This window comes from Neophocaena asiaeorientalis, unplaced genomic scaffold (assembly GCF_003031525.2).
Source record: "Neophocaena asiaeorientalis asiaeorientalis breed wild unplaced genomic scaffold, Neophocaena_asiaeorientalis_V1.1 scaffold443, whole genome shotgun sequence".
NCBI classification, from domain to species: Eukaryota; Metazoa; Chordata; class Mammalia; order Artiodactyla; family Phocoenidae; genus Neophocaena; species Neophocaena asiaeorientalis.
In genome coordinates, this window is record NW_020171808.1 from 323,653 (window position 1) to 336,648 (window position 12,996).

Genomic DNA, 12,996 nt, shown 5'->3' on the forward strand with positions numbered 1-12,996 from the left:
AAAATTCTGCACAGCACGACGGAAATAACTGAACTTTGTTTCCCACTACAATCTTACAAATATATTCTTCCTTTCTATAAATTCTTAGATTAAGTGCAGAAGGGAGGTCAATATTTTATTTTCATTTGCAAACAGGGATATTGGAACTTTCATCATTTTTCTTCCCTTGCCCCAGAAACTTCCAGCAACTTCACGCAATAGAGACTGTTACAAATTTAGTATAACTCACACAAAAGGATTTGCTGGTAGTTTTTGATATGAACAGCGGTTGCAGAAGCAAGCTGAAATGTTTAAGCCATCGCTTCCCGCTTGATTTTATATTTTGCAATTTAAGTAAAATGCCACTTGACAACTGAAGCTGCATAAAAGATATTACGGAAAAACTCGAAGTATTTTTCTAGCCGTTGCAAGGGAGAGGGTAACAAAACCACTGACACTTTCATGAATTTAAATACACAAAACTCAAGGTTTCTGAGAAGAAACAGGTTCTTTTTTTTTAGTTTGGAAAACGAAGCAAGATTTTGCTTAATTATCACACAGAACATTTGCTCTAGACAGACCATGGAGGTTTAACACAGTTAAATGTGACTTAGCTAACATGGCAAATTAAATTATGTCAATCCAAGTTCGGTGTGCTTGATTTCTAATGTTTTTAGATAAAATGAGATCAGCTCTTGGAGAACAGCCAGCTATGAAATGTCAATCCACACTTGTAAATTGTGGTCTATTTCTTTAATCTCACAATCTAACAAGACGACCATAAAATGACTGAGAAGGGAACCTCTGGGATTTCACTTTTTACTACGGCTGAAGTTAACAGCACACCACAAAAGTGTTTAGTCTTTCTACCACCTGAGCATAATCAACACTCAAAGAAATTAAAATATTACGGCATCTATGGTCCTTAGAGCAGGACTTGATTTTAAGAAAATAAGATCATCATTCACACTAGAAAATAGGACCAAACCAAACCTCTCCTGGAACTCGCAATCAGCGTCTTTTCTCTGAGGTAAGCATATATTGTCGAAGATATCCCAACCTAGATTTCTTCGGAGACACTTTTGGAAGGGTTAACAACAACTGATTCCTACTAACCATATACCTAGGATCCATCAAATTACCCCTCAGTGGGATTCAACTTGGTTCCAAACCCTCAACAAGTGTGTTGTTGGTTGTAAATAATTTCAGGGAGAATCCGGTCACTCAGTATTTGAAAGTAAGTGTATGAAACACACTGCCAGACGTCAGGAATGGAACTCTTCATCTGCTCCGGACTCGATCGAGGATGCTCAGAGAAGAATCCCTCCCCATCTGAGAACCAGGATATCAAGGACTCATCCACAGAACCACACCTGGGCACCCTTCCCTCCAGACCCGCAGATGCTTCTCAGAAAGGCGCCATCACAGGTAGGAATATGCTGCCTCCACCTTCTGATCTTCCCCCAAACCAGGCCATCCTGATTCATGCTATTCTCATTCTTTATGTATTTGTCTTCAACAGATTCTTGAAGTTCAAGATTTAAACCTATCTCATCTGCAAAGCCTTCCCTGATCTTTTTGTGTGTGTGTGTGTGGTACGCGGGCCTCTCACTGGTGGGGCCTCTCCCGTTGCGGAGCACAGGCTCCGGACGCGCAGGCCCATCGGCCATGGCTCACGGGCCCAGCCACTCGGCGGCATGTGGGATCTTCCCGGACCGGGGCACGAACCCACGTCCCCTGCATCGGCAGGCGGACTCTCAACCACTGCGCCACCAGGGAAGCCCTCCCTGATCTTTTTGACGCCTATCTTTCCAAGAACTGAATTATCACGTGTCATGGTCATATGCTCAGATTCTCAGCACTCACACCTGTGTGGCCCAGGCTAAGTTACTTGGTATCTCTGTGCCTCAGTTCTATCTTTAAAAGGGGATAATGCCTATCTCAAAGGGAATAGTAAACTTACCTAAAGGACTTAGCTGTAGTATGACAAATGCTGTGCTAACATTTAATGAGTAACTATTACTAACACCAGCCATGCTCAGCATGTACACTGCAGAAGTGGTATTTTCTCATCTATTCTATTCCTGAGTTTGTCTCAAAATTAACTCAGTCCCCAATAAGGGAACATAAGTGCCCCAAGCCTATAGGGGAGCATCTGGCAACAACAGAGCTGCACGTAACCAAGAAATCACACACCTGACTTTTCTGTGAACATTCCTGGGGCTGTGGCCGTGTTCCCCCAGCCCCACCTGAACACCGCACTTGCCTCCCTGCCAATGGGCAAGAATAGGGTGGGCAAGTCCACATTTACTCACTGTCAGAAATTAAACTTCTAAGACTATAGAAGTGGTTTAAAGGGATCAAATAATGGGCAACAAAACATGGGGGAGGGGCGGCCAAATTCCAACTCAGATGGTTCACCGTGAAAGCGATTCCCAATGCAATGACTTTAAAATGGAACACGCACTAGGATTTTGTTCTCACTCATCCTATCTCCGTTAGGAAAAATATTATAGACTCTGAAAACTTCACATCTATTTTCTAACTATGTAAGAGATGCTTTATCCAGTCATACTAAGGAAGTGACGACTACATGATTCACAAAGGCTATACAGCTGAAATTTCACTTTAGACTAGGTGATGCCAAATTTTTAAGCTAAAAAAGACAACTTCCAACTCCTGGAAACACAGCTAGTTAGCATAAATCCAAGCACAGCGCAGCAGGGTCCTGGCATCGTGTCAGTTCCCAAGGACCTCAAAGCCACACGCAGGATGACTGCATCTACCTAACACTCATAGGCTCATAACAGACACGAATATCCTGGAACCTAATTTGACTAAGTATTTATTTTCAAGGTATGAACTGAAAGTTACACTTTAAATTCTCAAACTGTGATAGATGATGGATGGATGGATAGATGGATGGATGGGAGGACAGATGGATGGATGGGAGGATAGACGGATGGAAGGATAGATGGATGGATGGGAGGATAGACGGATGGAAGGATAGATGGATGGATGGAAGGATAGATGGATGGATGGGAGGACAGATGGATGGATGGGAGGTTAGGTGATGGATAGATGGGAGGTTAGGTGATAGATGGATGGGAGGATAAGTGATGGATGGAGGGAGGATAGGTGATGGATGGATGAAGAATAGATGCATGGGAGGATAGATGGATGGACAGATGATAGATAAATAAGACAGCGAGCGAATACTAAAGACAGCCAACAGCACCAGACACCTCTAAAGAGAAATGCTGCCAGTTAAAACGGTAAGAGTCAACAATCATAAGACATCCCAACTCTGGAGGCGGTGAAATATGAAAACAAGGTGTCTTAGAATGGATGAAATTTAGTACCCTTCTCCAGGGTTTTCTAACTCAAATTTCAGAGAGGGTTTTCGTGCAAGCTTCATGAATCTGTTTAAAATGAGCCCTGCACCAGGAGTGACTGGCCCTGAGACCCAGCATGAACTAGCTTGGTCATTAAGTGGAGCAGGACCTTGTAAACTCTGAATGTCGCCCAGCCCCCGGTGCTCTAAGACTGTTGACATGTGATGACCAAAGACAGCGTAGGGAAAGCACTCCCAGCACAGTGCCCAGCATTCAGCACTCTTCTCCTTATTTCACCTAGAAGTAGAACTACTAGACACGTGATCTGCTTCCCAAATACCTTCTGGGTACCCTAATGTGCATACAGAATGCACTAAAACGTACAGAATACCCAGTCTGTATTGTGGGAGACAGACCAATAATGGTTCGTATCACAGAAGGCATGAGGAATATGGGACTAGAACACAGGCTTACAATCCTCCTGGATCTGGAGCATGGCCTCAGGCTTCTCGAAGCCGTCACCAGTGGTCTGACGTGGACAAGTCTAACTCCGTGTCTAGATGTCTACACTGCATCCTCAACAGACGCCCTAATTCAGTGGCACGTGTACACAATGGACCATTAGTCAGCCATAAACAAGAATGAAGAAATGCCACTGCAGCAACATGGATGCAACTAGAGATGATCATACTAAGTAAAGGAAGTCAGAGAAAACAAAGACCATATGATATCGCTTATATGTGGAATCTAACACATGACACAAATGAACTTACTTACAAAACAGAAACAGACCCACAGACGTAGAAAACAAACTTATGGTCACCAAAGGGGAAAGGGAGGAGGGATAAATTAGGAGTTTGGATTAACAGATACACACACTATGTATAGTGCTATGTATAAAATAAACAACAAGGTCCTACTGTATAGCACAGGGAGCTATAGTCAAAATCTTATAATAAACCATAATGGAGAAGAAAATGAAAAAATATGTACATATAACTGAATCACATTGCTGTACACCTGACACTAACACAATATTGTAAATTAACAATACTTCAATTAAAAAATAAGATAAAGAATAGAATTTTTTAACATCTTTATTAGAGTATAATTGTTTTACAACGGTGTGTTAGCTTCTGCAGTATAACAAAGTGTGTCAGCTATATGGATACATACATTCCCATATCCCCTCCCTGTTGCGTCTCCCTCCCACTTTCCCTATCCCACCGCTCTACGTGGACACAAAGCATCGAGCTGATCTTCCTGTGCTATGCGGCTGCTTCTCACTAGCTATCTATTTTACATTTGGTAGTGTATGTATGTCTATGCCACTCTCTCACTTCGTCCCAGCTTACCCTTCCCCCTCCCCGTGTCCTCAAGTCCATTCTCTACATCTGTGTCCTTATTCCTGTCCTGCCCCTAGGTTCTTCAGAACCATTTTTTTTTAATTCCATATATACGTGTTAGCATACAGTATTTGTTTTTCTCTGACTTACTTCACCCTGTATGACAGACTCTAGGTCCATCCACCTCACTACAAATAACTCAATTTTGTTTCTTTTTATAGCTGAGTAATATTCCATTGTATATATGCACTGCATCTTCTTTATGCATTCATCTGTTGATGGATACTTAGGTTGCTTCCATGTTCTGGCTATTGTAAATAGACCTGCAATGAACGTTGTGGTACATGATTCTTTGAATTATGGTTTTCTCAGGGTATATGCCCAGTAGTAGGATTACTGGGTCATGTGGTAGTTCTATTTTTAGTTCCTTAAGGAACCTCCATAACTGTTCTCCACAGTGGCTGTATCAATTTACATTCCCACCAACAGTGCAAGTGGGTTCCCTTTCCTCCACACCCTGTCCAGCATTTACTGTTTGTAGAATTTTTGATGATGGCCATTCTGACCCGTGTGAGGTGATACCTCATTGTAGTTTTGATTTGCATTTCTCTAATGATTAGTGATGTTGAGCATCCTTTCATGTGTATGTTGGCAATCTGTGTATCTTCTTTGGAGAAATGTCTGTTTAGGTCTTCTGCCCATTTTTGGATTGGGTTGTTTGTTTTTTTGATATTGAGCTGCACGAGCTACTTGTATATTTTGGAGATTAATCCTTTGTCAGTTGCTTTGTTTGCAAATATTTTCTCCCATTCTGAGGCTTATCTTTTTGTCTTGTGTATGGTTTCCTTTGCTGTGCAAAAGCTTTTACGTTTCATTAGGTCCCATGTGTTTATTTTTGCTTTTATTTCCATTTCTCTGGGAGGTGGGTCAAAAAGGGTCTTGCTGTGATTCATGTCATAGGATGATCTGCCTATGTTTTCCTCTAAGAGCTTTATCGTGTCTGGCCTTACATTTAGGTCTTTAATCCATTTTGAGTTTATTTTTGTGTATGGTGTTAGGGAGCGTTCTAATTTCATTCTTTTACATGTCCCTGTCCAGTTTTCCCAGCACCGCTTATTGAAGAGGCTGTCTTTTCTCCACTGTATACTCTTGCCTCCTTCATCAAAGATAAGGTGCCCATATGTGCGTGGGTTTATCTCCAGGTTTTCTATCCTGTTCCATTGATCTATATTTCTGTGCCAGTACCATACTGTCTTGATTACTGTAGCTTTGTAGTATAGTCTGAAGTCTGGGAGCCTGATTCCTCCAGCTCCGTTTTTCTTTCTCAAGATTTCTTTGGCTATTCGGGGTCTTTTGTGTTTCCATACAAATTGTGAAATTTGTTGTTGTAGTTCTGTGAAAAATGCCATTGGTAGTTTGATAGGGATAGCAATGAATGTATAGATTGCTTTGGGTAGTATAGTCATTTTCACAATGTTGATTCTTCCAGTCCAAGAACATGGTTTATCTCTCCATCTGTTTGTATCATCTTTAATTTCTTTCATCAGTGTCTTATAGTTTTCTGCATACAGGTCTTTTACCTCCTTAGGTAGGTTTATTCCTAGGTATTTTATTCTTTTTGTTGCAGTGGTAAATGGGAGTGTTTCCTTAATTTCTCCTTCAGATTTTTCATTGGTAGTGTATAGGAATCCAAGAGATTTCTGTGAATTTTGTATCCTGTTACTTTACCAAAATCACTGATTAGCTCTAGTAGTCTTCTGGTAGGATCTTTAGGATTTTCTGTGTATAATATCATGTCATCGGCAAACAGTGACGGTTTTACTTCTTTTCCGACTTGGATTAGAATGTTTTTTAAAAGGTCAATTCTAAAATATCTAATGGATATGAGTGCTTCTGAAACCAAAACTACAAACACTGCTACACCTTCTTTGAAAAAAGCACAAAATGATATAGCTGTTAATGGAAAAAAACTGGACAGGTATCAATCACCTTGTGAGGTTCAGACAAGCCTCACTCCAGCAACGACTAACACCTTCCTTCGGGAATAATAAGCCATTCGTGTTTTCTGGGTTGATTTTGGGAACTCTGCTTTCACTTGTGTTTACCTAAACTTGCCTAGACCCTGATAGATGCAGGTGTGACACGAGGACAGGAGGACAGGGGCGGGGCAGGTGCAGCACCACTGCTCTCATGCTTTCCGTGCCCTCTGTGAACAGGAGCCGTGGATCAATAGCAGGTGTTTTAGACCAAATTTACATGGGAAATACCTGAAGGGCCGATGTACATACATAGAAAGAGACATTCCACTGAAAGCAAACGTATTAGCCTTCATCTATAAAAATGTTGCTGACATCACCAAAGGGCTGTAAGCAATGGGTTTTTATTATCTAGTTGTAGTGACAGGTCTACACAGAAACACCACACTTTTCTCCAAAAATATGTGTTTAGGAAACCACAGGTACAACATCTACATCTAATCCTTCAGAGACTGTTCGTGAATCATGTGTCAGTCTCTGGGGACTTTAATCTCACTTGTGTGCGAGTCCAAGAGGACTACAGTCTTGATAAGAAATGATTAAGTGGCTTTTTTTGTCTATTAAAAAAAAAAAAAAAGAGGAAATCCACCCCAGACAGTAGGCATTGTCTATAACTGAGGTTCTCTGAGAGTCGGGGCTGATTCAAAAGAGAAGATTGAAGGAAAGGGCTCCATTGGAACCAATTGATCGCGTACCAAGGAGACTTCTCTGAATAGGACACCAGTCACTCAACTTCAGTTGTTCTTTCTGTATGTTTCTTCCTGCAGTGAGCTGTGACATGGACTCTATTCCCAACAACACATGAGAAGTCATGTAGCCCTTTCATTTTATCACCTATGCACCAGAGCTTGTGACACAAGGGTGACAGAAGTCCTAGATAATTTTAAAGCAATTCAAACAATCAAAATTAGATTTTTTGGGACTTCGCTGGTGGTCCAGTGGTTAAGAATCCGCCTGCTAATGCAGGAGACACGGGTTCGAGTCCTGGTCCGGGAAGATCCCACACGCCGCAGAGCAACTAAACCCGGGCGCCACAAATACTGAGCCTGTGGCTCTGGAGTCCATGAGCCACAATTACTGAGCCTGTGTGCTGCCACTACTGAAGCCCGTGTGCCTAGAGCCCGTGCTCCGCAACAAGAGAAGCCACTGCAATGAGAAGCCCATGCAGCGCAACGAAGAATAGCCCCCGCTCGCCGCAACTAGGGAAAGCCCGTGCGCAGCAACGAAGACCCAACACAGCCAAAAATAAATATAAAATAATAAATAATTTTTTTTTAAAAAATTAGATTTTTTTAAAATTAGTAGTTTCACAAGTCCTTTTCAAACTAAAAACGTGCTGCTTTAACACTCATGAAGTAATCTGGGCTTAAATTCCCTTTCTTCAATTTTCATTTCTGCGACGCTTAGCAGGCAGAGGTTGCCAACCCAGATGGGGAAGGGAAAGGTTCAAGCCTATCAGAAAACCTATGAATTGCTAAAAATCATTATAATGGCTATAGCTATATAAAATGATAATGCATATCTAAACTTAATGAAAACACGCTTAGTCTCTGAGACGAAATTTTTGTGAAGAAAGCAGTGAGAAAATCAAACTCTCATCAACTTTTGAATTCTCTGGCCTCTGTAAGGATGTTTAATACTTTTCAGGAAGGTGTCATAGTCTCATTGTTTATAATGGGTAGATAATGCCCATAAGAGCATCTTAAACTTTTCTCGGTCTTGTGAATGAAGAATTCTATAAAACACTTCTGTCAATGCATCTGAGGAGCCCTTAGGCACCCCTATAAGGCGGTTCAAAAACGTAATACAAAAATCAGCATTGGGAAATTATCCTTTAAATGAATTACCTATGTTAATTGCAGTTTCTTGTTTGTCGCCCGTCAACACCCATATTTTAATTTCTGCCTTCAACAGAGTTGCTATGGTTTCTGGCACGCCTGCCTGAAGACGATCTTCTATGGCTGTGGCTCCAAGAAGCAGCAAATTCTAAATTAAAAAAACAGCTTCCATTAAAGATGGGGACACACGTAAGAGCAGCACGAATGATGAAACCCTTGACAAAAGAAAGGCAGTCAAAGTGTTCTGAGACGATTACCTCATTTCCTCCACACTAAACCTTTGTCTGCAGGTAATTAATGACAGTCACATGTGCGGCATCTCAAAACCATCCACAGGGCTAGAACCCCTCCACACACACGGGCCAGCACGTGCCATCTACTTCTGGGTACACGGGCACCTTGGGATAGGAAACCACCTGGGAAACCACCTGGCAGCAGAGCACATGGGTGAGTTATCCTGGGGACACTAACAGGACTGAGGCTTCTCTCTCACTCCACTCAGGAGTCAAGGGCTGTGGTACAGTTAACACATGAGAAAAAACTATTCAGTGACCACAACGGCCAGCTACCTCCCAAGTGCCCGCCTCTGGCCGGGGGACGCACAGACATCGCACCTATTTAACTGCTTTATGATTCTCAAAGTAATTTTGGAATTTCCAGGGAAGCGGGGTAAATGAACATTTGATTTCACTTCCATCCATAGCCAAGTTCCATTAAAATGACAAACAGGGGGGAAAAAAATCAAAGGGGAATTTTAAAAAGATAAATAAAATAGAGGAATGAGAAAAGCAAGCAACGACTTCAAAGCTACTGAAACTGGAAGATGGATGGACCAGTGGTTGCTGACATGAAACGGAAAAAGCTGAAATCCAGCTCCCAGATTCGAGGGATTCAATCTGCTGGAAGCTACCTCATGTCTTGGGAGGAAGTGAAATAACAACCAAATCACGTGGGCAGCGTGGAGCGGCAATGGCAAAGCTCAAAGAGGACAGCAAGTGTGAAAACATTTAGCAGGTACGATGTCCAGCCAGCCGAGGCATTTTGACTGCTCAGGAAACTCAACAGGGCCAGCTAACGTCGTTACACCTCATCTTAGGCAAACCCAGAAAGTCGCCGATGCCGTTTTTGACCTGATACTTCTTAAGACGTGAATGCTTAGCAGAGGGTGGCTAGACCTTTCGGAGAGCTCATAAAAACTGAGTGTTTCGTAAAGCAAAGAAACGATTAAAAGCTAATGGTGAGTTAAGATACTTACAAGATCAGAGGACATCACTATATAGCCAAAAGGTTTCTGCACCAAAACTTTTCTGCTGATTAGGTGTCACCGGGCACGTAATGTAACGCATCTACCACGTGCAATTACCTTCTCAATGATCTCGTAACACTCTTCCAGCCGCTGAGCTCTGTCCTTCAAGATGGTGCTGGCTTCTTGGTAGACTTTGAGCCACTCTGCGTAATCACTCTCAGAGAGGTCGGCGTAAGCCACACAGAGGGTCCGCAAGCCTGCAAAACAGTCCCGCGTCTCCCAGTGAGGGCCCTAGTGACGGGCAAGCGGGGTGCCTTACCCCCAGGGGACACCGCGTGTGCAGAAAATCAAAGAGACCATCCACTTCATAGGTCACTCTAAGTCAACGTGCACACACTCAAAATGAATTGAAAAGCAACCTTCTTTTAATATAAACCACTGCTTCTACAGATGTTGACGGAACAGGAGAAGCCATGAGACTGAACTCCTCACAGCAGAGAAGGACAGAAGCCGCGCTCGACCCACACACACGAGGAGGGACGCACAGACATCGCACCTATTTAACTGCTTTATGATTCTCAAAGTAATTTTGGAATTTCCAGGGAAGCGGGGTAAATGAACATTTGATTTCACTTCCATCCATACCCAAGTTTCATTAAAATGACAAACAAGGGGAAAAAAATCAAAGGGGAATTTTTAAAAAAATAAATAAAATAAAGGAATGAGAAAAGCAAGCAATGACTTCCCGTCAGCCAGGAGGCAAGACGGGAAGTGTGTTTCTAGACAGCAGTAAAGGCCCAGTGTGCTACCACGTGAAACACACAGGCTTTCAAGCAGCCGTGCTTGTGTGTGTCCCTGTGTGGATGTGTTCCTATGTGTGCACATGTGTGTCCTCTGGTGTACATGTGTGTGCCTGTGTGTGCAAAGACGTGGATACATGCGGCCAGAGAGGCTCAGGCAGGCAACGAGGCAGCAGCCGGCACTCAAGCTCTCATCACATTCACGTGCAGGGGAGCCTGACAGAAGTGTTGTTGTTTTTTTTTTTTTTTTTTTGTGGCCTCTCACTGTTGTGGCCTCTCCCGTTGCAGAGCACAGGCTCCGGACGCACAGGCTCAGCGGCCATGGCTCACGGGCCCAGCCGTTCCGTGGCACGTGGGATCCTCCCGGACCGGGGCACGAACCCGTGTCCCCTGCGTCGGCAGGCGGACTCTCAACCACTGCGCCACCAGGGAAGCCCATGGGTGTTGATTAAAGCCCTTCTGAGAACTCCCTTCCTGTTCTCCATGGGTTCAGTGGATTATTCTTGCTGGAAGTGTAGGGTAAGCCAGTGTCATAAGGGAAACGAGAGAGGGCCTGGGAAATAAGGTGAGTTTTCCGAGAAAGCAGTGCAAAACCGGAGGGCAATTCTGCATAGCATCGTGGGCTGGCCTGCCTCACACTCGTCCCTCTGGTTAAGAGTCAGCGGATGACGTTTAGGTAACAGAGCAGTCGGTCTACAGCCACGACTCTTGTCACTGCCACCGATGCAGAGGGTGGGGATGGGGTTGGCACTAGAAAACGACCCGCCTTTGAAGCAAGCCAAGTGCTGCACAAAAATGACACGTGAACACGAAGGCTCACCCAACTGCCCCCTGAAAGCACAACTCCAAGGGCAGAAATAACGTTTCCAAATTCCACTCACCTTCTGTGGCAAAATACTCCAGATGGCATAGTGTTTCCTCCATGTATTTTGAATCTTTAGAAAGTCTCTCAAAAATCACGTTATCCTGTAAAATAGGGAAACGCTGTGACCGGCAAACCTCAGGTCAGCTGACACTCTAGCACCGCAAGCCCAGCTCTGTTTTTGTGGTGTGGATCCAGCGCACACCTGGGTGGACGACGGGAAACACAGTTCTCGGCTGGATTCAGTCATGAGCTTTGGAAAACAACCTGGGGGTGGGTATGTGTCCACACAAACACACCAGGGAGGACCCTGGGTGTCAGGAGAATGAATAATCAGGGACACGACGGGGCCGACGTTCACCTAGATTTGCAAAGCTCACACCAGACTTTGTTAACACCCTTTGCAGAAGTGGGACGCATAAAGCACACACCCTAAATTGCTCAAGTGTACTCTCCCTTCCTGATGATGCAGGAGCTCCCACCCAGGGAGGGCACGACCCACCCTGCACAGAACCTGGTTCAGCTGAGAACACACGGTGTGGACAGCTCATCACCTGGGAACTATTTCCATGACCCACAAGCAGGGCTGGAGGATTGCAGGCTACGGATCATGCATCAGATATGTGATAAATGGCAGTTTTAGGCCCCCCCAAATCTAAGAAATTTAGTTTGGTTTAGGGGAGGCAGGTTTGAGAAGAATTAAATCCTATAACAAATTAAATGCACCCCTGCAGCATCTCCTGTTGACTCTGCTCTGTGGTTGCCCCCCTTCCTCTGTACCTCACACTGACCCCTGCTGGCCTTGCTGTGGTTCTCAGAACACAATGGCAAATAAACAACCAAAAAGGTAAGAAAGTGTATCATATGAGAACAGAATTTAACTTAATTATCTAATCTTTCCCAATCTAATCCAATATAATCTGGACCTTGGTGAGTCCGGGTCGGATGCCTTAGAATTCACACACATTTTTACTCACTTTTTAAAAAGCTCTGTCACTGTCCTCAAATACTTCTTCCCACGATTGGTAAAGACGAGTAAGATTTCCAACGAATCACTGATCCTAGTGTAGCCTCCTATTTCCCGACATGGTCTCAAAAAATGAGCTTAATAAGTCTTTCCCTCAACACATAAGACCACGGTTTGACACAATGTAGTTTTGTAGGTCAGGCTCACAAACAGTAGCATCTTTCCTTAAAGCTTTAGATTCGATGACCAGGAGGCAGACAGGACAGAAAGCCTGACATAGGAAATGACCGGAGGGGACAGTAATAATAGACCACAAATGGACACTACCTCAAACCCGCCAGCCAGCCTCTGTAGTGAATAAAAACTAAACCACGAATATTGAGAATAGCTGCTACAGAAAAAAATACACATCAGAGGGCTTCCCTGGTGGCGCAGCGGTTGAGAGTCCGCCTGCCGATGCGGGGGACACGGGTTCGTGCCCCGGTCCGGGAAGATCCCACATGCTGCGGAGCGGCTGGGCCCGTGAGCCATGGCCGCTGAGCCTGCGCGTCCGGAGCCTGTGCTCCGCAACGGGAGAGGCCACAACA

At 44.0% G+C, this 12,996-nt stretch overlaps 1 protein-coding gene across 1 annotated transcript in view; it reads right to left on the reverse strand.

The window, feature by feature from the left end:
• ATP8A2 (ATPase phospholipid transporting 8A2) overlaps positions 1-12,996 on the reverse strand; it is a 391,847-nt gene that overhangs the window by 310,904 nt on the left and 67,947 nt on the right. The window contains exons 20-22 of the mRNA XM_024753564.1: positions 11,462-11,546; positions 9,898-10,037; positions 8,544-8,682 (exon numbers count right to left, since the gene is read on the reverse strand). Coding sequence (XP_024609332.1) covers positions 8,544-8,682; positions 9,898-10,037; positions 11,462-11,546 — 364 coding nt within the window. The remainder of the gene's footprint in view (positions 1-8,543; positions 8,683-9,897; positions 10,038-11,461; positions 11,547-12,996) is intronic.